The 21,353-nt window shown below is 42.9% G+C and overlaps 1 protein-coding gene across 4 annotated transcripts in view; it reads left to right on the plus strand.

The window, feature by feature from the left end:
- Positions 1 to 21,353, plus strand: part of myo9aa (myosin IXAa) — a 311,787-nt gene that overhangs the window by 228,585 nt on the left and 61,849 nt on the right. For all 4 annotated transcript variants that reach the window (XM_080216194.1, XM_080216195.1, XM_080216198.1 and 1 more), the window contains 3 exons: positions 5,343 to 5,486; positions 10,841 to 10,880; positions 18,670 to 18,792. In XM_080216194.1, coding sequence (XP_080072320.1) covers positions 5,343 to 5,486; positions 10,841 to 10,880; positions 18,670 to 18,792 — 307 coding nt within the window. The remainder of the gene's footprint in view (positions 1 to 5,342; positions 5,487 to 10,840; positions 10,881 to 18,669; positions 18,793 to 21,353) is intronic.

Here is a 21,353-nt window from a genome sequence, read left to right on the forward strand (position 1 = left end):
GCTGCCTGACCTGTGCATTTTTCCAGCATTTCTTTGTTTCCAGTTGTAATAATAATTGGGTTTGGCCCATATTAAACTTGGGGCAGTTTATTTACATGGGGGGAAGGGGGAGAATGTAAGAAAACAATCTGATTGCAACAAAAAATAAGATGATGAGGAAGCTACAGTTCAGTTCCTTTGTGTGCTTGGTGCAGATCCTGGGTATTTCTGAGTTGTTACAGGCTGTGAAGATGAAGTTGATGTAAATGCCATAGGTGTAAAGCAGTCTCATTGCATTTCTAAAATATGTGCTACATAACTTCAGCGAAGCACTGCACATGCAATGTGCCATACATCCTCTTCAAGTTGCTTAGTATCCCTGAAATGCCCACAGCTGCTTCCTGTATGACTTCATTCGAAAAGCATGGGGTCAGTGGGTTACCAGCAGGCTAATGGAGGAAATCTCAGGGGTTCCTGTCTCCGAACTGTTGCAGCTGTGAGAAGGCTCTTATATTGTGTTAAAGCATAACATTTACATGTGTGTAAAATTTACATCTAGTGTAGAAAGATGTATTCTGCCACCCTTTATTTAAGTGATAACTTTGACCACATAACCCCATTATGTTAATGTACACCAATGCCTGGAGAAGTAAACTCGTATATTAATATACATTTATCTATCTCTGGTGCCACGTCATTGATCAGAGATAACAATGAGATCATACAAAGTGGAGAAATTAGTTCTATAGCGCATTGAGGAAGGAAAAGGCAATGGTGCGCCGTGGTTAAGACTGCCTGTTTCCACCTTTATTATTCTTTCATGAGATGCGAGCATCACTGGCTAGGCAAGCATGTGTTCGTCATCTCTAATTGACCTTGAGATGGTGATGGTGAGCTGCCTTCTTGAACCGCTATAGTCCATCTGGTGTGGGCAACCCCATAGAGCTATTAGGATCATAAAATTCCTACACTGCAGAAGGAGGCCATTCAGCCCATCGAGCCTGCACCAACAGCAATCCCACCCAGGCTCTATCCTCGTAACCTCACTTATTTACCCTGCTAATCTCCCTGACACGAATTTAGCATAACCAAACCACCTAACCTAAACATATTTGTGACTGTGGAAGGAAACCCACACAGTCACAGGCAGAACATGCAAACTCCACACAGGCAGTTGGGGAGGAGTGTGAAGATTTTGATCCAACGACAGTGAAGGAATGATGCTAACTTCCAATTCGGGATGCTGTGTGACTTGGAGGGCAATTTCCAGGTGATGATATTCCTGTGCATGTGCTGTGCTTGTCCTTTTAGGTGGCAGAAGTCATGGGTTTGGAAGGTTCTGTCTAAGGATTTTCAGTGAGTTGTTGCAGTACATCTTGCAAATGGGTGCACACTGCTGCTACTGTCCTATCAGTAGTAAAAGGAGCGAATGTTTAGAGTGGTGGATGGGGTATCAATCAAGCGGGCTGCTTTGTCAAGAAGCTAAACTCCTCCCAACAAGTAGAGAGTATCCCATCATACTCCTGACTCAGACAGGTTAGTTGCCCCTATCTTTCATGCCCGCCACCACCCCCCTCCCCCCAAAAAATCCATAATAAGAACATAAGAAATAGGAGCAGGAGTAGGCCATCTAGCCCTTCGAGCCTGCCCCGCCATTCAATAAGATCATGGCTGATCTGTCGTGGCTCAGTTCCGCATTCCCGCCCTCTCCCCATAACCCTTAATCCCCTCGCTTATCAAAAACCCATCAACCCGCGTCTTAAAAATATTTAGCAAGGCAGCCTCCACCACTTTAACGGGCAGAGAATTCCAGAGATTCTCCACCCTTTGAGTAAAGAAGTTCCTCCTCAACTCCGTTCTAAACCGCCCCCCCTTTATCTTGAGGCTGTGCCCCCTAGTCCTACTGTCCTTTCTGAGCGGGAAGAGTCTCTCCACCTCTATCCTATCCATCCCATTCATCACCTTGTACGTCTCAATGAGATCTCCCCTCATTCTTCTAAACTCTAATGAGTACAAGCCTAGTTTATTCAGCCTCTCCTCATAGCTCAACCCCCTCAACTCCGGCATCAGCCTAGTAAACCTCCTCTGCACTCCCTCCAAGGCCAAAATATCCTTGCGTAAGTGCGGCGACCAAAACTGCACGCAGTACTCCAGCTGCGGCCTCACCAATGCCCCTATACAGCCGCAGCAAGACCTCCCTACTTTTATATTCAATCCCCCTCGCTATGAAGGCCAGCATCCCATTCGCCTTCCTGACCACCTGCTGCACCTGCAAGCTGGGTTTTTGTGACTCATGCACAAGGACCCCGAGGTCCCTCTGCACCGGCGCCTGCTGCAGTTTTTCGCCCCGTAAGTAATAGTCCTTCCTACCATTATTCCTACCAAAGTGGACCACCTCGCACTTGCCAACATTAGATTCCATTTGCCAGTTCCTGGCCCATTCGCCCAGCCTATCTAGATCCTTCTGCAGACTCTCCACACCCTCCGCGCAATTTGCTGTTCCACCAATCTTGGTGTCATCAGCAAATTTCGACACCATACACTCGGTTCCAGGCTGCTGATGGTGGAGGATTCAGCTATGTTAATGCCATTGAACTTTATAGGGAGATGGATGGAGTCTCTTTTTTGGAAATGGGTATTTCCCAGAGAGTGGTGTGGTGTGAAAGCAGGTTAGGCTGTTTGGCTATACTAAATTGTCCTTTAGTTTCAGGGGGATTAGCAGGGTAAATATGTGGAGTTTCGGGGTAGGGAGTGGTGGGATTGTTGTCAGTGCAGGCTCGATGGGCTGAACGGCTACCTCTTGCACTGTAGTAGTTCTATGATTCTAAATGTCATTTGTTAGTTATCAGCCCAAGCCTCAATATTGCTCAGATCTTGCTGCATATCGACATGGATTACTTCAGTAGTTCATACAATCTACACAGAACAGAAGGAGCTATTTGGCCCATCAAGTCTGTACCTACCATAATCCCACCCAGGCCCTATTCCCTCATTTACTCTGCTAATCCCCCTGACATTTGGGTCAATTTAGCATGGCCAATCAACCTAACCCACAGATCTTTGCGCTGTGGGAGGAAACCGGAGTACCTGGAAAAAACCCAAGCAGACACGGATAGAATGTGCAAAGTCCACTGAGACAATGACCTGAGGCTGGAATTGAACCCGGCGTTGTGAGGCAGTAATGCTAACCACTGTGCTGCCCATGTGCAGTAAAAAGTCTGACAACACCAGGTTTGGACTAAAACCTGGTGTTGTCAGACTTTTTACTGTGTTTACGCCAGTCCAACGCCGGCATACCCACATCATGACTGCCCATGTGCCACAGTGCTTCTCATCTGTGGACTTGAGGAAGATACTGAGTAGAGTACTGAATACTGCATGATTATTAAATCTGGAATTAACAAACTATGAACTTCTGGCCGGCCTCCTAAATTCTACCCTCTATAAACTTGTCATCAAAAACAATGCTGCTAACGTCCTAACTCACAATGTGTTTCATTCCGCTATTGTCCTTCTGCTCACTGACCTGCATTGACTCCTGGCTAAGCTATGCTTCCATTCTTTAAATTTCAGTTTGTTTTCTATCCATAGCCTTGCCCTTCCCTACCTTTGTAATCTCCAATCTCAACCTCCAATCTCTGCATCTTTCATTTCTGGACTCTTGAACGTCTCTGATTTTAACTGTTCACCATTGGTGACTGTCTTGGTAATAAAAGCTGAAATTCTCTCCCTAAACCTTGCCACCTCAGTTTTTCTCTCTCCTCCTTTAATGTAGTCGTTAAAATCTAACCACTTGACCAAGCTTTTGGTCAATACACCTAACCAGCACATCTTTCAGAATGTGGGAGGAAACCGCAGCACCCGGAAGAAACCCACACAGACACGGGGAGAACGTGCACACTCCACACAGACAGTGACCCAAGCCAGGAATCGAACCCAGGTCCCTGGCACTGTGAAGCAGCAGTGCTAACCACTGTGCTACCGTGTCGTCCACACTGTTTTATTTTCTTTTACTGTCTTTTTCGTCCTGTTGTTTGTTTTCTAGTTTTCTTCTGTTTTACCTTTCTTGCAACTTACACTTTCAGATTTGATTGTATCTTGCAGTAGTGAAATATCCGTCAGTCTGGCTTGTAAAACAGTAGTTTGTTATTTGCCACAACATGTGAACTGTGGAACTCAGAAATCTTCTCTTCCAACTGCATTTTCAGGCTAAAACCTGGGCTTGGCATTCATTACATGAATACAACTTCTTTACCGTTTTCAACTTGGGCACTGTCTCATACTGTGGGCCTTGCCTTTTACTTGGGTTATTCAATGTGAGTAGAAATTACAGCAGGATTGTAAGAAAAGCAGAAAAGCCTTTGATCTTGCTGTACCAAATATTCCTGTTGAGGACCTGGGCTTATTTCTCACTCTCATTCTACCTTTTTTTATTCCAATCTTTTGATCCCACATTTTTTTTGTGTAGATTTACTGAAGATCTGCTTCCTGTTATCCATTGAGGGCTTTTAATAGTTTCTCCATTTTTTATTGAAGGTCTGGAATATCCCATTTAAATACATGTGCATGACAGACATGATAGAGACTAGATTGGTTTAATGTAAGTGGGAAATGTAAAGCAGACCGATGTGAATGAAGACAGTTGAGATCATTAACGAGCCACAATACAATGCTGGCCCGTGTACCGTGTATGGAAGTAATTGTTTTGCTTCCAAGGATAATTATTACAAAATTATTTCCATTCATTGAATTAACATGTCCTGGGTATTGTGGCTTCAAGACAGTGGGACTTGCGTTAAAGGCAATTGAAGGCTGCGCATTACTAAGTGAAATGGGGCTGGATCAAGTCTGACAGCATCTGGGCTTTTGTGTCCTCTGCACTGAAATGGAGTAGTCATAGTCTTCCATTCAAGAGAAAGATTGATGAAATAAAAACAAAGTACTGAGAGATGCTGGAAATGTGAATTAAAAGCATCTATGTACAGATGCTAAGGTTTCAAGATCAATGACCTTTCATTAGAATACTAGGAATAATGAATTTGATTATTTTGTGACAGTCGTGTAACACATTTCAATCTTATACAGGGAAAGTACATTGAAACACTGGACAATGCCATGTGTTAGACTTCTTGTCTTAGGATTTGAAGAATACGTTTTATATTTGGAATGGAACCTTTTGTTGGAGTTGAAGTCAGTTGTGATGAAGTAAACATAGCCCAAGTGTTAACCTGCCATTGTCTTTTCTGATGTTAACGAAGATCTTGTGTATTTCCAGCATTTCCTGTTTTTATTTCTGGTCTCCAACATCTATAGTTTTTCTTTTTGTTTGAACTGTAACATACTCCTACCATTGCTTTGGACAGTGACTTGCATGGGACGAGCTGGAATGGCAGAACAGGAGTCCAGGCTGCAAGGCTTCCCTCTAGCCATTCTCTCCTTGATGATGAAGGAATCTTTCTGAATTCTGCTAGCAGTAAGCTGTTGGAGAGGGCGCACGGTATCCTGATGTGAGTATGCAGCTTTTCTCTTGGTAATGCAGATAGATTTCATGTGCAATGAAACACACTTGGTGGACTTTTGTATAAATACTTAATATTGCCATTTTTCGCATTTCTTGATGGAATTGTTTGTAGTACATGTTCTAACAAAGGGCAGTTGCTATATTGTATAATGTTATTGGTGGTGAAAATGAAAATGGTATAAGTTGAACCTAATTTGCTTTTAAGAACGACAGTTGTAATTCTACAATATCTGCGATCTTGTCAGAAGCTAACTGGAATGGCAACAGCATCCCAGTTGGCACCCCAGTTAACCTCAGCATGTCTGAGTTACAGTAAGTAGTCTCACAACACCAGGTTAAGATCCAACAGGTTTATTTGGTAGCACAAGCTTTCAGAGCACTGCCCCTTCACCAGGTGAGTGTAGGATTTGTTTCACAAACTGGGCATATATATAGACACAAACTCAATTACAAGATAATGTTTGGAATGTGAGTCTTAAGAGGTAATCAAGTCTTTACAGGTGCAGACAATGTGACTAGAGAGAGGGTTAAGCACAAGTTGAAGAGGTGTATATTGTCTCCAGACAGGACAGTTAGTGAGATTTTGCAAGCCCAGGCAAATTGTGGGGGTTACAGATAGTGTGACATGCACCCAAAATCCGATTGAGGCCGTCCTCATGTGTGCAGAATTTGGCTATCAGTTTTTATTCAGCGATTCTGCAATGTGTGTCGTGAAGGCTGCCTTGGAGAACGCTTATCCAAAGATCAGAAGCTGAATGCCCGTGACTGCTGAAGTGCTCCCCGACTGGAAGGATTTGCAAAATCTCACCAACTGTCCTGGCTGGAGACAATTCACACCTCTTTAACCTGTGTTTAACCCTCTCTCTACTCACATTGTCTGTACCCGTAAAGACTTGATTACCTGTAAAGACTCGCATTTCAAACATTATCTTGTAAATTGAGTTTGTCTCTATAGATATGCCCTGCTTGTGAAACAAATCCTACACTCGCCTGATGAAGGGGCAGTGCTCTGAAAGCTCGTATTACCAAATAAACCTGTTAGATTTTAACCTGGTGTTGCGAGACTACTTAATGTGCCCACCCCAGTCCAATGCCGGCAACTCCACATCGTACCTGTAAGTTAGGAAGAGGAGAAAATATCAGCCAGGTGATCCAATTACCCCTGTTAGAAAGTGAGTGCTTTCCATTGTTGAATACCTTGTAAGGTATTTGGCCAGCACAATGGAACAGTGGATTGCACTGCTCCCTCACAATGCCAGGGATCCTGGTTCAATTCCTGGCTTGGAAGGCTGTCTGTCTGGAGTTTGCACATTCTTCCCATGCCTGCATGGGTTTCCTGTGGGTGCTCCAGTTTCCTCCCACAGTCCAAAGATGTGTGGGTTAGGTAGATTGACCATGTTAAATTGCCCCTTAGTGTCAAGGGGACTAGCCAGGGTAAATAAGTGGGTTATGGGGATAAGGCCTAGGTGGGATGGCGGTCTTTGCAGATTCAATGAGCCAAATGGCTTCCTTCTGCACTGTAATGATCCTAAGGTCTCAAGTAAAGAATAGCCACTTGGTCCATGCATGGTAGTAGCATATCAATTCATTTGCGAGTCACCAACACGTTTAAATTTTTTTTATAGCAAGTATTTTGACGTGGATATGTAGAATGGTCACTGTCTAGCCCTTCCATCCCCCATTAATGAATGATCCTTAAGGAGATGTGTAGTTAGTTTTACACCTTGTGTGGGATACAAATGGGTGGGGCTACAATCTGGAGGAGGGGGCTGAGTGTAGGATAACAAAATTTGCTGATGACACGAAGATGAATGGAAAAGCAAATTGCATGGGAGGCGCGGAAAGTCTGCAGAGAGATCTGGATAGGCTGAGTGAGTGGGCGAGGACCTGGCAGATGGAGTATAACGTTAGCAAATGTGAGGTTATCCACTTTGGTAGAAATAATAGTAGGAAGGATTATTATTTAAAGGGTGAAAAGCTGCAGCATGCTACAGTGCAGAGGGACCTGGGGGTCCTGGTGCACGAATCGCAAAAACCCAGTCTGCGGGTGCAGCAGGTGATCAAGAAGGCGAATGGAATGCTGGCCTTTATAGCGAGGGGGATAGAATATAAAAGCAGGGAGGTCTTGCTGCAACTGTATAGGGCACTGGTGAGGCCGCAACTGGAGTACTGTGTGCAGTTTTGGTCCCCGCATTTGCGAAAGGATATATTGGCTTTGGGGGGATTACAGAGAAGGTTCACCAGGCTGATACCGGAGACGAGGGGGTTAGCCTATGAAGAGAGATTGAATAGACTGGGTCTGTACTAGTTTGAGTTCAGAAGGCTGAAGGGGGGATCTTATAGAGACTTACAAGATAATGAAGGGGCTAGATAGGGTAGAGGTAGAGAGATTCTTCCCGCTTAGAAAGGATAACAGAACTAGAGGGCACAGCCTCAAAATAAGTGGGGGGGGGGGAGCAGTTTAGAACGGAGTTGAGGAGGAACTTCTTCACTCAAAGGGTGGCGAATCTCTGGAATGTTCTGCCCGTTGAAGTGGTGGAGACTACTTCACTGAATATATTTAAGTCACAGGTAGATAGATTTCTGATAGACAGGGGGATTAAGGGTTATGGGGAGAAAGCGGGAAAGTGGAACTGATTCACTTCAGATCAGCCATGATCTTGTTGAATGGTGGGGCAGGCTCGAAGGCCTAGTCCTGTTCCTATTTCTTATGTTCTTACATCATTTCTCTCCTTTAATTCTTTGCATGCTAACCCATGAACATCAGTAACATTTACAAATTTAGATCATTCAAGTACTCCAGTTTGGATGACACTTGAATGGTCACCTCCCATACAAGGGGAAAGTAATTTTTAAAGCGAATGTTTCAGAATGATGAATTTACTGTTACTACTTCACTTGTTTTGTGAATTGATGCAAATAAAGTACCCATATTAAAATTGTACAAATAAAAAATTTTGCAAATGATTTGACAGGTACAACAAGAGTTCACACTCAAGAAATTACAAACAAGAATGCATTTTTGAAAATATGACTTTTTCTGCAGTTCATATCTTGGTGACTATTCTTATGAGAAGTGAGGAGAGATTATATCATAGAATCCCTACAATGCAAAAGGAGGCCATTTGACCTATCGAGCCTGCACTGACCACAATCCCACCCAGTCCTTACCCCTGAAACCCCACATATTTATCCTGCCAATCCCCCGTCACTAGGGTCAATTTACTATGGCCAGTCAACCTGATCCTCACATCTTTGGACTGTGGGAGGAAACCGGAGCATCCAGAGGAAACCCACGCAGAGAATGTGCAAACTTCACATACACTGGCCCAAGGCTGGAATCGAACCCGGGTCGCTAGCGCTAACCATTGTGCCACCGAGCCACCATTGTTGAACCATAATATTCCTGCCTAACCAACCTCGGGCAATTCCTGGTTAAGCTATGGTGTTGTCACGTAGTGGTAGCCTGGAACTTCCTCAGGAATGATTTTCAAACTGACTCCTGAAAGGGCATCAAACCTCTCTTGATCTGCAGCCTGACAGCACCTTACATCAGTTGACAATGTCTGGAGTTTTCTGTTCTGTCACTTTTCTACATTTCTTTGTAGTTATTGACCTGCTAGCATTTTATTCACGTTAAAAACAATTCTTGTACTAATGAGGTAAAGAAGTAGGGAGTTAAAATAGACACAGTATTTGCTCCCTTAAATTCCACAGTTGCAATTTTAACTTACTTATTTAAGCAGGTGAGCAAGCTGCTCAGTGGAAGATAGTGTGTTTAAATATGCAGATTGAGCTCCCATTGTGTCTTTGGGATCTTCAACAATTTTAACCCAAGGTCAATGCTGGCAAATTCATAGGATCATAGAATCCCTACAGTGTAGAAGGAGGCCATTCAGCCTGTCAAATCTGCACCAACAAAAAATCTCACCCAGGAGATCAGCCGCACCTGCCTTTCCTGAATTTTGCTCTTCCCTCTCTTGCAAACCGATGAGAAACTCTTCTGACCAGTTACCTGAGTGCTGATACCATTACATTGGGTTGATAAAAAGCAAAACCTTCTGGAAATACTCAGCAGGTCTGACATTATCGGTGGAAAGAGAAACAGTTAATCTTTCAGGTCTGTGGTCTTTCATCATTCCTCTGGGTTCCTTTCAGTCCTGCTCACACTTGCTGATTCTGCTAGCTGGTCAGCAAGTGAACATAAGAACATAAGAAATAGGAGCAGGAGTAGGCCATCTAGCCCTTTGAGCCTGCCCGCCATTCAATAAGATCATGGCTGATCTGAAGTGGATCAGTTCCACTTCCCCACTTTCTCCCCATAACCCTTAATTCCCCTGTCTATCAGAAACCTAGCTACCCATGACTTAAATATATTTAGTGAGGTAGCCTCCGCCATTTCAATGGGCAGAGAATTCCAGAGATTCACCACCCTTTGAAGTTCTTCCTCAACTCTGATGTAAACTGCCCCCACCCCCCCTTATCTTGACGCTGTGTCCTCTGGTCCTGCTATCCTTTCTAAGTGGGAAGAATCTCTCTACCTCTACCCTATCCATCCCCTTCATTATCTTGTACGTCTCTAAAGATCCCCCCTCATCCTTCTAAACTCCAACGAATCAGAACCAGTTTATTTAGCCTCTCTTCATAGGCCAACCCCCTCATCTCCGCTATCAGCCTAGTGAACCTCCTCTGCACTCCCTCCAAGGCCAATATACCCTTGCGCAAGTGCGGCGACCAAAACTGCACACAATACTCCAGCTGTGGCCTCACCAGTACCCTGTACAGTTGCAGCAAGACCTCCCTACTTTTATACGCTATCCCCTTCGCTATAAAGGCCAACATTCCATTCGCCTTCTTGATCACCTGCTGCACCTGCAGACTGGGTTTTTGTGACTTGTGCACAAGGACCCCCAGGTCCCTCTGCACCGTAGCAAGTGGAATTCTGCTAGATTCAGGAGAGAGGATTATTTGACCCAAGCAGATAAGAACTGGGATTTGAAATCTTCTGGAGCTCTCTGCTGTGGGTCATGAAATACTTTCCATCTGCTTTGGCTTCTGCCCAAATGATTCTCACCTGGAGTTCAAATTGGGTTTAATGTTTTCCTTTGAATGGTTGATGCTTGTTTTAAAATTGGAACAAACCAGTTATGTGTTAATGTAATAGTGGTCCATGTATCAATATTTACAAGTGGATTTTATACAGTAAAATTTGACAACAATTGTCATGGGAAATGAGTAAGTGAAAAAATCCAGTGGAATGCTTTGTTTTCGTGATACTAACTTCTTGCTGCCTGGATGGGATGTACTTGCTGTGTAACACCTACTGTGTTCTTTCACCAGGAGGAATAGGAACACCAAAACCAAACCTGTTCTACCAAAGGTGAGAATGTGAATGCCTTTTTAAATCTTTTTTTGTGAAAGTTGAAGCTGCCCCTTGACTTCAGGGTAAAATAACAAATTGTGGTTTCTAATACTGGTATTGGGTTTGCTGCAAATATGGAAGAGACCTTCCTAAAATTTCAAATTGAGCAGTGAGATTTTGTTCTGCAGTTTTTTCCCCCCATTTTATAATGATTGATATGGCATACAGTGGAGTCACCATCTCATCCAAACATTTATTTGTTAATGCATAACAATATATTTCAGAAAACTGGACAGGAAGAGATCTTCAAACCTGTTCTGCCTTTCAATGGGATTATCGCTGCTCTGTACATAGTTACTTTCTGTGCCATTTGTGTCTGTACCAACCCAAAAAGCGCACTCTTTTTTACCAGCTCTTTTGATTATATCTCTGTAGATGATGGCATTTCAACTGCATATCCAAGCTTGCAAATATGATGAGATTGCTGCCTCTAGCACTGTTTCTGTGACCCCAAAACACACTGGAAGACAAAATTCTTATTCTCCTCTCAAATCCTTTAAATCTCTGCCCTGGATTATTGATCTCACTGATAATCTAATAGTTAGTCCTGGTAACAACCTTGTAAATCTCTTATTTTCTAGTACAGTCACATTCTCCCTGTAACAAGGTGGCTAGAACTGTATACAGTACTGTAGCTGTGATCAGACTGATGTTTTATACAGTTTTAACATAACTTCCCTGTTCTTTTATTCTATATCTTGCCTAATAAGGAAAGTGTCCTGTACGCTGCCTTAACCACTTACTTAACTGTCCTGCCTCCCTCACAAATCTATGGACATGTCTCCAAAGTCCTGTGTTCCTCTACACTTTAAGTATCTTACTATTTATTGTGTTTCCCTTGTCTTCTTTGTCAAATCTTCTCACGTCTCTCTGGATTCCATTTGCCACTTCACTTCCCAGGTGATCAGTCCATTGATCGTTTCCTACAGTTGACAGCATTTTACTTACTATTAAACATGATGTCAGTTTTCATAGCACTTAGGAACGGGAGAAGGCCATTCGGTCCTTCAAGCCTCCTCTGCCGTTGGACGAGATCATGGCAGATCAGGGTTGTATCCTCAACTCCACCTCCCTGTCTGGCTCCCCATAACTCTTGACTGTCTTGTCTATCAAAAATCTTACCTAAATCAGCCTTGAATAAATTCAATGGCACAACTTCCACTGCTTTCAGGGAAGAGGATTCCACATGCTAAAGATCCCCTGAGTGGAGAACATTCTCCACATCTCTATCTTAAAAGGGAGATCTGTTATTTGTGAACTGCGTCCCTGAGTTCTAGCCTCTCCATCAAGGAGAAACAAGCTCCTGGTCTCCAGCTATGATGTCCTCTCTGGATCTTACATGTTTCAATATGGTTAACTTTCATTCTTCAAAATTCCCAGCAGATGTAGGCCAAATCTGTATAATCTTTCTCCACAAAATAAGCCATTTATCTCAAGATAACCTTTACATCATCTTCAAACTTCTTAATCATGGTCTTTTATATTTAACTCTAATTAATTAATGTATTCTACAGAAACCAAGGGATTGTGTAATGAGCCCTGTACAACCCCACTGGAACAGACCTTTCAGCCATAAAAACAATGGTCACTAGTATCAAAGAATAAAAAAAGTACAGCACACGAACAGGCCCTTTGGCCTTCTAAGCCCATGCCAATCATGATAATTTAGTTAAGATTTTTAAAACAATCCTTGTACTTTTATTTTGTCCATATCCCTCTACTCCCTCCCTATTCACGTACCCATCCATATGCCTCTTAAATGTTAATGTGCCTGCTTCCAACATCACCTCTGGCAGTGCATCCAGGCACCCACCACTCTGCATGGAAAAACTTTCCTCTCACATCTCCCTTAAACTTTCCCTCTCTCACCTTGAACCTGCGCCCCATTGTAATTGACACTTCCTTCCTGGGAAAACACCTCTGACTATCCACCCTCTCTACGCCTCTCATAATTTTGTAGACCTCTATCAGGTCTCCCCTCAGCCTCCGTCTTTCCAGTGAAAGCAATCCTAGTTTATTCAATCTCTCCTTGTAGTCAACACTCTCGAGACCAGGTAACACCCTAATGAACCTTCTTTGCATTCAGCCCTTCTGGTAGTGTGGCGACCAGAACTGTGCGCAATACTTCAAATGCGGCCTAACCAATGTTTTACATAGCTGCAACCTGATTTCCCAACTCTTGTACTCAGTGTCCCAGCCAGTGAAAGCAAGCATGCCATTTGCCTTCTTAATTACCTTGGCTACCTGTGTTGCCACTTTTAGGGAACTATGGATTTGCATGCCCAGATCCTTCTATGTTAATGTTCCTAAGGGCTCTGCCATTTACAGTATAATTCACACTTTACAGTATATTCTTTGTTTCCTGCCGTTGCAGTAATTCTGGATGAAATTTGCCAGTTTTCTTTGGATCCTATGGGCTTTTCCTTTTGTGGTTAATCAGGGGGAAGGTGGTAATGTCACTGGGCTAATAATCTAGAGGCCCAGGCTAATATTCTGGGGATGTCGGTTCAAATCCCAATGTTGCAGCTGGTGGAATTTAAAACTCAGTTACTAAATCTGGAATTTAAAATTCCAGTCATGTGACCATGACACCATTATCAATTGTCGTAAAAAGTAATCCACCTGGTTCACTAAAAGGATAATGTTCTTCAGGGAAGGAAATCTGCCGTCCTTATCTAATCTACTTGTCTGGGCTACAGACTCACAGCTATGTAGTTGACTTTTTAGTGCCCCTTGAAATGGCTTAGCAAGCACCTCAGTTGTATCAAAACTGCTATAAAATCTACAGAAAGGAATGAAATGGGATGGATCACCCAGCATCAACCTAGGCACCAGAAACAACAATGGCAGTCTGAACTCCTCCTCACTAACTTCTCTGAGCTTGTGCTAAAATTGGGGAAGTGCCCAACAGATTAGTCAAGTAGTTCGTATATCCAAGCAGTCTGTGCTCATACAGAGCAAGACCTGGACAACATTTGGCTTGCATTGATAAGTGGCAAGTTACATTTGTGCCACATACATGCCAGGCAATGATCATTTCCAGCAAGAGAGAATCCAACCGCCTTTCCTTGACATTCAGTGGCAGTACCATTGCTGAATTCCCCCACTGTTAGCATCCTGGGGGTTACCATTGACAGAAACTAAACTGGACCAGCCATGTAAACACTGGCAACAAGGGCAGGTAAGAGGCTAGTAATTCTACGGAGAGTAACTAACCTGACTCCCCAAAGCCTGTCCAGCATCTACACGGCACAAAACAAGAATGTGATGTGATACTGTCCACTTGCCTGAATGGGTGCAAGAATATTCAAGAAGCTCGGCATGATCCACGGCAAAGCAGCTTGCTTGATTGACACACCATCCAACACCTTCAACTTCCACTCTCTCTCTCTGCCACCGAAGTGCAGTGGCAGCTGTGTGTACCATCTATAAGATGCACTGCAGCAATTCACCAAGGCTACCTCGACAGACACTTCCAAACCTGTGACCTGTACCATCTAGAAAGACAAAGATAGCAGATCTATTTGAGTATCACCACCTGCAAGTTCCTCTCAAAACCACTCACCACTTGGAATTACATCACTGTTCTTTCACTGTTGGAGAGTGAAAATCCTGGAAGTCTCTCCAAAACAGCATGATGTGTATACCTACACCACACGGACTGCAGCTGTTCAAGAAGTCAGCTCACCTTCTCAAGGACAATTACAGACTGACAATTAAATTGCTGTCCGAGCCTGTAATTCCCACAGTAAAAGTAACAAAGTAATCTGCCACATTGGTTTGTGGGTAACCTAATTCCAGTCCCCTGGCTAGCAAACATCTATTGAGTTCAAATTTATAACTATTAATTGACCTCTCATTTTCTGTTCTTTGGGAAAGCTTCTTCTACAGAAGCACTTCCTAATTTCTTTCTGGAATAACTTTCTCTCTATTCTATTACTTTCTTCCATAATTCAAAGCCTGAATCAAATTAGCTGTTAATTTTCTGTATTCCAGGGAATCTAAACCTAGTTTATGTAATCTCTAATCATAATCTAATCCTTGTAACATTCTGATGAACCCTCACTGCGTTCTCTCCAAGCCCAGTATATCTTGTCTAAGTTTAAATGTGCAGAAGTTCTCAGTATTCCAGATATAGCCTAATCAGGGCCTGATATAGCTGTAGTATGTTGGATTTCTGAAATCTGAATCATGTCTCACTCATTGAAATGTGTGACTTGGCCTGCAGCTAAAGATAATTGGATTGTTTCAAAAGTATAAACTAAAACTGATTGCAACCGGGACCCAGTCAATGAGATAGGAGGAGCTGCAGCAGTCAAGAAGTGAATGGTGCATTGTCTGAGATGGATGATGAATACACAAAATGTAATTGGTAGCTGGCAAGGTGCTCTTCTCCTTTTAGCTTAGACACCAAAGATGGAAACTAACTGCTGACAACTGGGATTTCCCAAACTTGTCAGCACTCTGTATCCACACTACTTCCAAACCAGAAGAGAGAATGCTGGAAAACCTCAACTTTTAGGGTCATCTGGTCTTGAAACATCAGCTCTTTTCTCTCTTTACAGATGCTACCAGATGTGCCCGGGTTTTCCTGCATTTTCTCTCTTGGTTTCAGATTCCAGCATCTGCGTTAATTTGCTTTTATTCATGCTTCTCAACTGCACTGCTGTTTCTTGAATTAAAACCTTAAAATTACTCCTAATGTTAGAAATGATGAATTATTTGTAAATTGTCACTGTGGTTGGGAATCATACAAGATCTAGGGTTTAAGAGATAGAGATCCAATTAAGGAAAAAAAATACATGTAGTAAAGATTAGGTTTAACACTCCCTCATTGCACAGTGTCCATCATTTTCCAGTCTGTTTGTAAAAGTGGATCTGCAAAATGCTTGTACTCTAGAATCTGTAGAATCTATTTCATGTGCATTTTTGGTGTTTATTTCAGGGCACTGGGGCAAGCAGGAAACAACTGCAAGATTATATCTGCACAGTTGTTTAAAAATACAGTTGTGACCTTGAAATATCTGGCTGTAGAAAAAGGTGTCATCAGCAGCACATGGCACCACAGGAGGCAGCTGCTTGTTTTCTGGGACGGTGCAAGGCAAGAAACGCCCCCTGTAATGTTGGGGCCCCACTTTATCAGGCATCCTGATGACAACTTGTTCATTGTGTTAATGCTGAGAGAGGCTGTACTGCTTCCCGGCAGCATTGTGATATGAATTCAACTTAATTTTTACATTGAGAGTAGCTTTCGTAACAATGTAATGTGAATCATTTTGAATTGGATCCATTTATTTGCCATATTTTGACTTCTTGTAATAAGACGATACATCCATTCTTCCTAAGCTAATGGGAGGACTTTGAATAGTGTGGAGGAGCAGAGGGATCTAGGTGTATGTGTACATAGATCCCTGAAAGTTGGGAATCAAGTAGATAAGGTAGTTAAGAAGGCATACGGTGTCTTGGCGTTTATTGGTAGGGGGATTGAATTTAGGAGTCGCAGCGTCATGTTGCAACTGTACACAACTCTGGTGCGGCCGCACTTGGAGTACTGTGTGCAGTTCTGGTCCCCACATTACAGGAAGGACGTGGAGGCTTTGGAGAGGGTGCAGAGGAGGTTTACCAGGATGTTGCCTGGTATGGAGGGGAGGTCCTATGAGGAGAGACTGAGGGATTTGGGGTTGTTTTCGCTGGAAAGAAGGAGGCTAAGAGGGGATCTTATTGAAACATATAAGATGATTAGAGGTTTAGATAGGGTGGATAGTGATAGCCTTTTTCCTCGGATGGAGAATGCTAGCACGAGGGGGCATGGCTTTAAATTAAGGGGTGGTAGTTATAGGACGGATGTCAGGGGTAGGTTCTTTACCCAGAGGGTGGTGGGGGATTGGAATGCCCTGCCTGCTGCGGTTGTAAATGCGCCTAGTTTGGGGGCGTTTAAGAGAGCTGTGGATAGGTTTATGGACGAAAAGGGATAAAAACTGGTCGGCGCAACATCGTGGGCCGAAGGGCCTGTTCTGCGCTGTTATGTTCTATGTTCTATGTTCTAAGCGGAATCTTGGCTCCATCACCACTTAAGATACAAAATGCAGACTTAAAACAGTGCCCCACCTTAACTTACATGGGTCTCCGCAGCACGTTGTGTGTCAGAGGCACTTGTGTATTTGTGAATCCAGTTCAAAACTTGACCTAAGTATGGTCAGCCTGATGAGTCGGTTTTATTCCCTATGGCTTAATCACCATCTTCTCACTTAGCAAATGATGGATGAAGCTACAGGAGACAGGAAAGAAAATGATGCACTTCAATTTTCCAGTGTCTGAGATTTTTCTAATCAATTTCCTGCCATCTTCTGAAGGTGCTTATCCTTGCTGCAGTACAGTCCCATGTTGCTGGCTGCTAGTGCACTCCTTTTTTAATGGGTTACCTTAGTGTGTGTTGAGTATTGAGTGATCATAGCCAAGCTTCTTCTCTCCTGACAATGAACACACACTTTTCAATATGAAACATAGAAGATTGGAGCAGGAGGAGGCCTTTTGGCCCTTCAAGCCTGCTCCGCTATTCATTACAATCATGGCTGATGGTCTAACTCAATAGCCTAATCCTGCTTTCTCCCCATAACCTTTGATTCCATTCGCCCCAAGTGCCGACTCTTGAATATATTCAATGTTTTGGCATCAACTACTCCCTGTGGTAATGAATTCCACAGGCGCACCACTCTTTGGGTGAAGAAATGTCTCCTCACCTCCATCCTAAATGGTCTACCCTGAATCCTCAGACAGTGACCATTGGTTCTGGACTGCCCCACCATCAGGAATATCCTCTACCAAGACAAACCTAGCACATTGGGATGTGAACTTGGTTCAGTATCATACCAGAAATGTTACTATTCAAATCAGCAAACCTCCTATTTGTCCTTAATAGATCTGTGATGCAGTGTTGAGTCCCAGTGTTACAGGTTGCTTGAATCAGCCTGAGGGAGCCAAGATGGAGTGAAGTGTGTGTAATCTCGTATGGGAAAGATGATAGAGCAGCATCAGTCCTGTAGTACAGTCATATGGTTAGGCTGCAGTTGCAGTATTGTTTTACGCTTTGGGTGCTTTACCTCCAGAGGTTGCTAAGGTTATGGAGTGGGTGCAGAGGAAACTCCCTTAGGATGTTAGCAAAAGTGGGAAGCTTTTGTTCCAAGAAACAACTGGAAAAACTGGGGCACTTTTCACCGTAACAGTGAAAGTTGAGAAGGTGTATCATAATGGTGTTCAGAATAGGAAGGATTTTTGATTAACCCGTATCTGTAAGTTGTTAGCAAATTGCTAACTAGAGGATGTTCAATTTAAGATTATTACCAGAACAACAAAAGAAGCAGTTGTCGATTAATTTTTTATGTGTAAGATTGTTGGAATATGGAATGCTCCATCAGATGCATTAGTGGAGGCAAAATCAATAATAGCTTTTAAAAGGGGAGTGGATAAATCTATGAAAAATAATGCTTGAATTCTAGTGAAGGATAGGCACAGAATAAAAGCTACAAGATCTATTCTCTTTACAGATGCTGACTGATGTGTATTTCTAGTGTAAGAAACCTGCTCTTTTTTGAGTTTTTAATAATTGTTCAGATGTATAGAAGTGTGACTTATTTATTCTGATGTTTTACCTTCTTACTCTAAATTTTCTCCATCTAGTACATGTTTAAATTTGGAAGTGATTTCGGCTGGTCTGACGTTGCAAGTTTTGTTTATCTTGAACCCGCAGCACTTATTAGATGTGAAGTCACTGAAGTACTTGGCAAGTCTGACACTTCATGACCGCATTACCAAGTCTTTGCTCCATTTGCACAAGAAGAAAAAGACACCCAGCATTAGTGCTCAATTCCAGGTAAACACATGATGCAAATACCGATTCTCCATCTTACAAAACGACATAGGACAGTGTGTCACATGTTGAATATCAGTCTTCAATCTCAAATACCAAAATTTGTAGAGTAACCAGTAACCTGATGAGTTCTGAAAGCTCTTTGAATACCGAAAAGCTGTGTGTATTTAATTGGTTTTGGGTTTTCTGTGTGTGTAAACTAGCTCAAAAGACACCTTACTTAGTTTAGGTGTCCGTTATATGTATGTTCAGTTCTGTCCTTGTGATATGAAGAATGTACACTTGTGCAATATTTAACCACCATTCTGGACAATATTTTCATTCTGCAGTTTTCTTTCTCCCCCTCCTGGCATGTATTTTGTTCCACAGCCCCAAAGTAAGACTTGGGATTTAAAGTATTTTTCTAAATTTCCCCCCTATCCTCAGTTATCTGCTTATGGAATAGACTTGCAGCTAATGCAGTCATTCCTGTGTTGATCTTCATCTGCAAAATAAGAGCCTGATTAATAGCTGTCACAGCTGTGGGATTAAGGGTAAGAATAGGTTGAAATGATTGAATACTGTGTGAAATATGATTGTTTCTGAGCTGCTTGGACCATGGAAATAACATGCTAAGCTTGATAACTGAGTCAACATTACCTGATATAAGGTTGAAAAGGTGCTTTAGATTAATCTCAACAAGCAAGGAGAAGCTTTCAGAACGTTCCTTTAGGGAAGGAAAATAGTTTGAAGGGTTTTTAAAATAGAAAATGCAGCTCCATGAAGCAAAGAGCATGCATATACACGGTTCCTTTTCATCTTCCTTTATTCATTCGTGAGTCACGGGCATCACTGGCTGGCCAGCATTTATTGCCCACCCATACTTGGAGGGCAGTTGAGTCAACCACATTGCTGTGGCTCTGGAGTCACATGTAGGCCCGACCAGGTAAAGATGGCAGATTTCCTTCCCCAAAGGACTTTAATGAAGTAGATGAGTTTTTTCCAAAAGTCAGCAATGGTTTCATGGTCTTTCTTAATGGTAGATTTTTAATTCCAGATTTTTTTAATTGAATTTAAATTCCGCCATCTGTCGTGGCGGGATTTGAACCCGGGTCCCCAGAACGTGAGCTGAGTTTCCTGGATTAATAGCCTAGTGACAACACCACTAGGCCATCACCTCCCCTAATCTTGGTGTATGCCAAAGCATTTCACAGTTAATTTGAAATGTGCTGATTGGTGTGATGTAGCAAGTGCAAGAGCCAATTTACATTACAGATTGCAGCATTCCACACGAAGCAATGAGAAAAATGGTCAGTTAGCTCGTTTTAATTTAATGTTGTTGGAGGAATAAATAGTCAGGCCTGCAGACGACCTTCCCAGTTCTTCTTTGAAATCATGTGCGGGATCTTTTGACACTCCATCTGAAAGATGGTACCTTAGACAGTGCTGTTGCTGCTGCACTGGAGTGACATCTTAGATGATCGTTTTGAGTCTGAATTTTGTCTCAAACCCGCAACCTTTTGACTCGAAGATGGAAGTGCTATGGCATAGAACATTACAGCGCAGTACAGGCCCTTCGGCCCTCGATGTTGCGCCAACCAGTGGAACCAATCTAATGACCCTCTAACCTAAACTATTTCAGTACTTTCCATGTGTATATCCAATGACCATTTGAATACCCTTAAAGTTGGCGAGTCCACTAGTGCTGCAGGCAGGGCATTCCACAACCTTACTACCCTCTGAGTAAAGAACCTACCTCTGACATCTGTCCTATATTTATCACCTCTCAATTTAAAGCTATGTCCCCTCATGTTATCAATCACCATCCGAGGAAAAAGGCTCTCACTGTCCACCATATCTACTCCTCTGATCATTTTGTATGCCTTAATCAAGTCACCTCTTAACCTTCTCTCTAACAAAAACAACCTCAAGTCCCTCAGCCTTTCCTCATAAGACCTTCCCACCATACCAGGCAACATCCTGGTAAATCTCCTCTGCACCCTTTCCAATGCTTCCACATCTTTCTTATAATGCGGCGACCAGAACTGTACGCAATACTCCAAGTGCGGCCGCACCAGAGTTTTGTACAGCTGCAACATGATCTCACGACTCCGAAACTCAATCCCTCTACCAATAAAAGCTAACACACCATATGCCTTCTTAACAACCCTATCAACCTGGGTGCCAACTTTCAGGGATCTATGCACATGTACACCGAGATCTCTCTGCTCATCCACACTACCAAGAGTCTTTCCATTAGCCCGATACTCTGTAATCCTGTTACTCCTTCCAAAGTGAATTATCTCACACTTTTCTGCATTAAACTCCATGTGCCACTTGTCAGCCCAGCTCTGCAGCTTATCTATATTCCTCTGCAAACTGTAACATCCATCCGCACTGTCTACAACTCCTCTGACTTTAGTGTCATCTGCAAATTTACTAACCCATCTTTCTACACCCTTTTCTAGGTCATTTATAAAAATGACAAACAGCAGTGGCCCCAAAACAGATCCCTGCGGTACACCACTAGTGACTGAACTCCATGTTGAATATTTCCCATCAACCACCACCCTCTGCCTTCTTTC

The sequence above is a fragment of the Carcharhinus amblyrhynchos genome, chromosome 32 (assembly GCF_965287045.1).
Source record: "Carcharhinus amblyrhynchos chromosome 32, sCarAmb.v2.hapA, whole genome shotgun sequence".
In the NCBI taxonomy this organism is placed as follows: domain Eukaryota; kingdom Metazoa; phylum Chordata; class Chondrichthyes; order Carcharhiniformes; family Carcharhinidae; genus Carcharhinus; species Carcharhinus amblyrhynchos.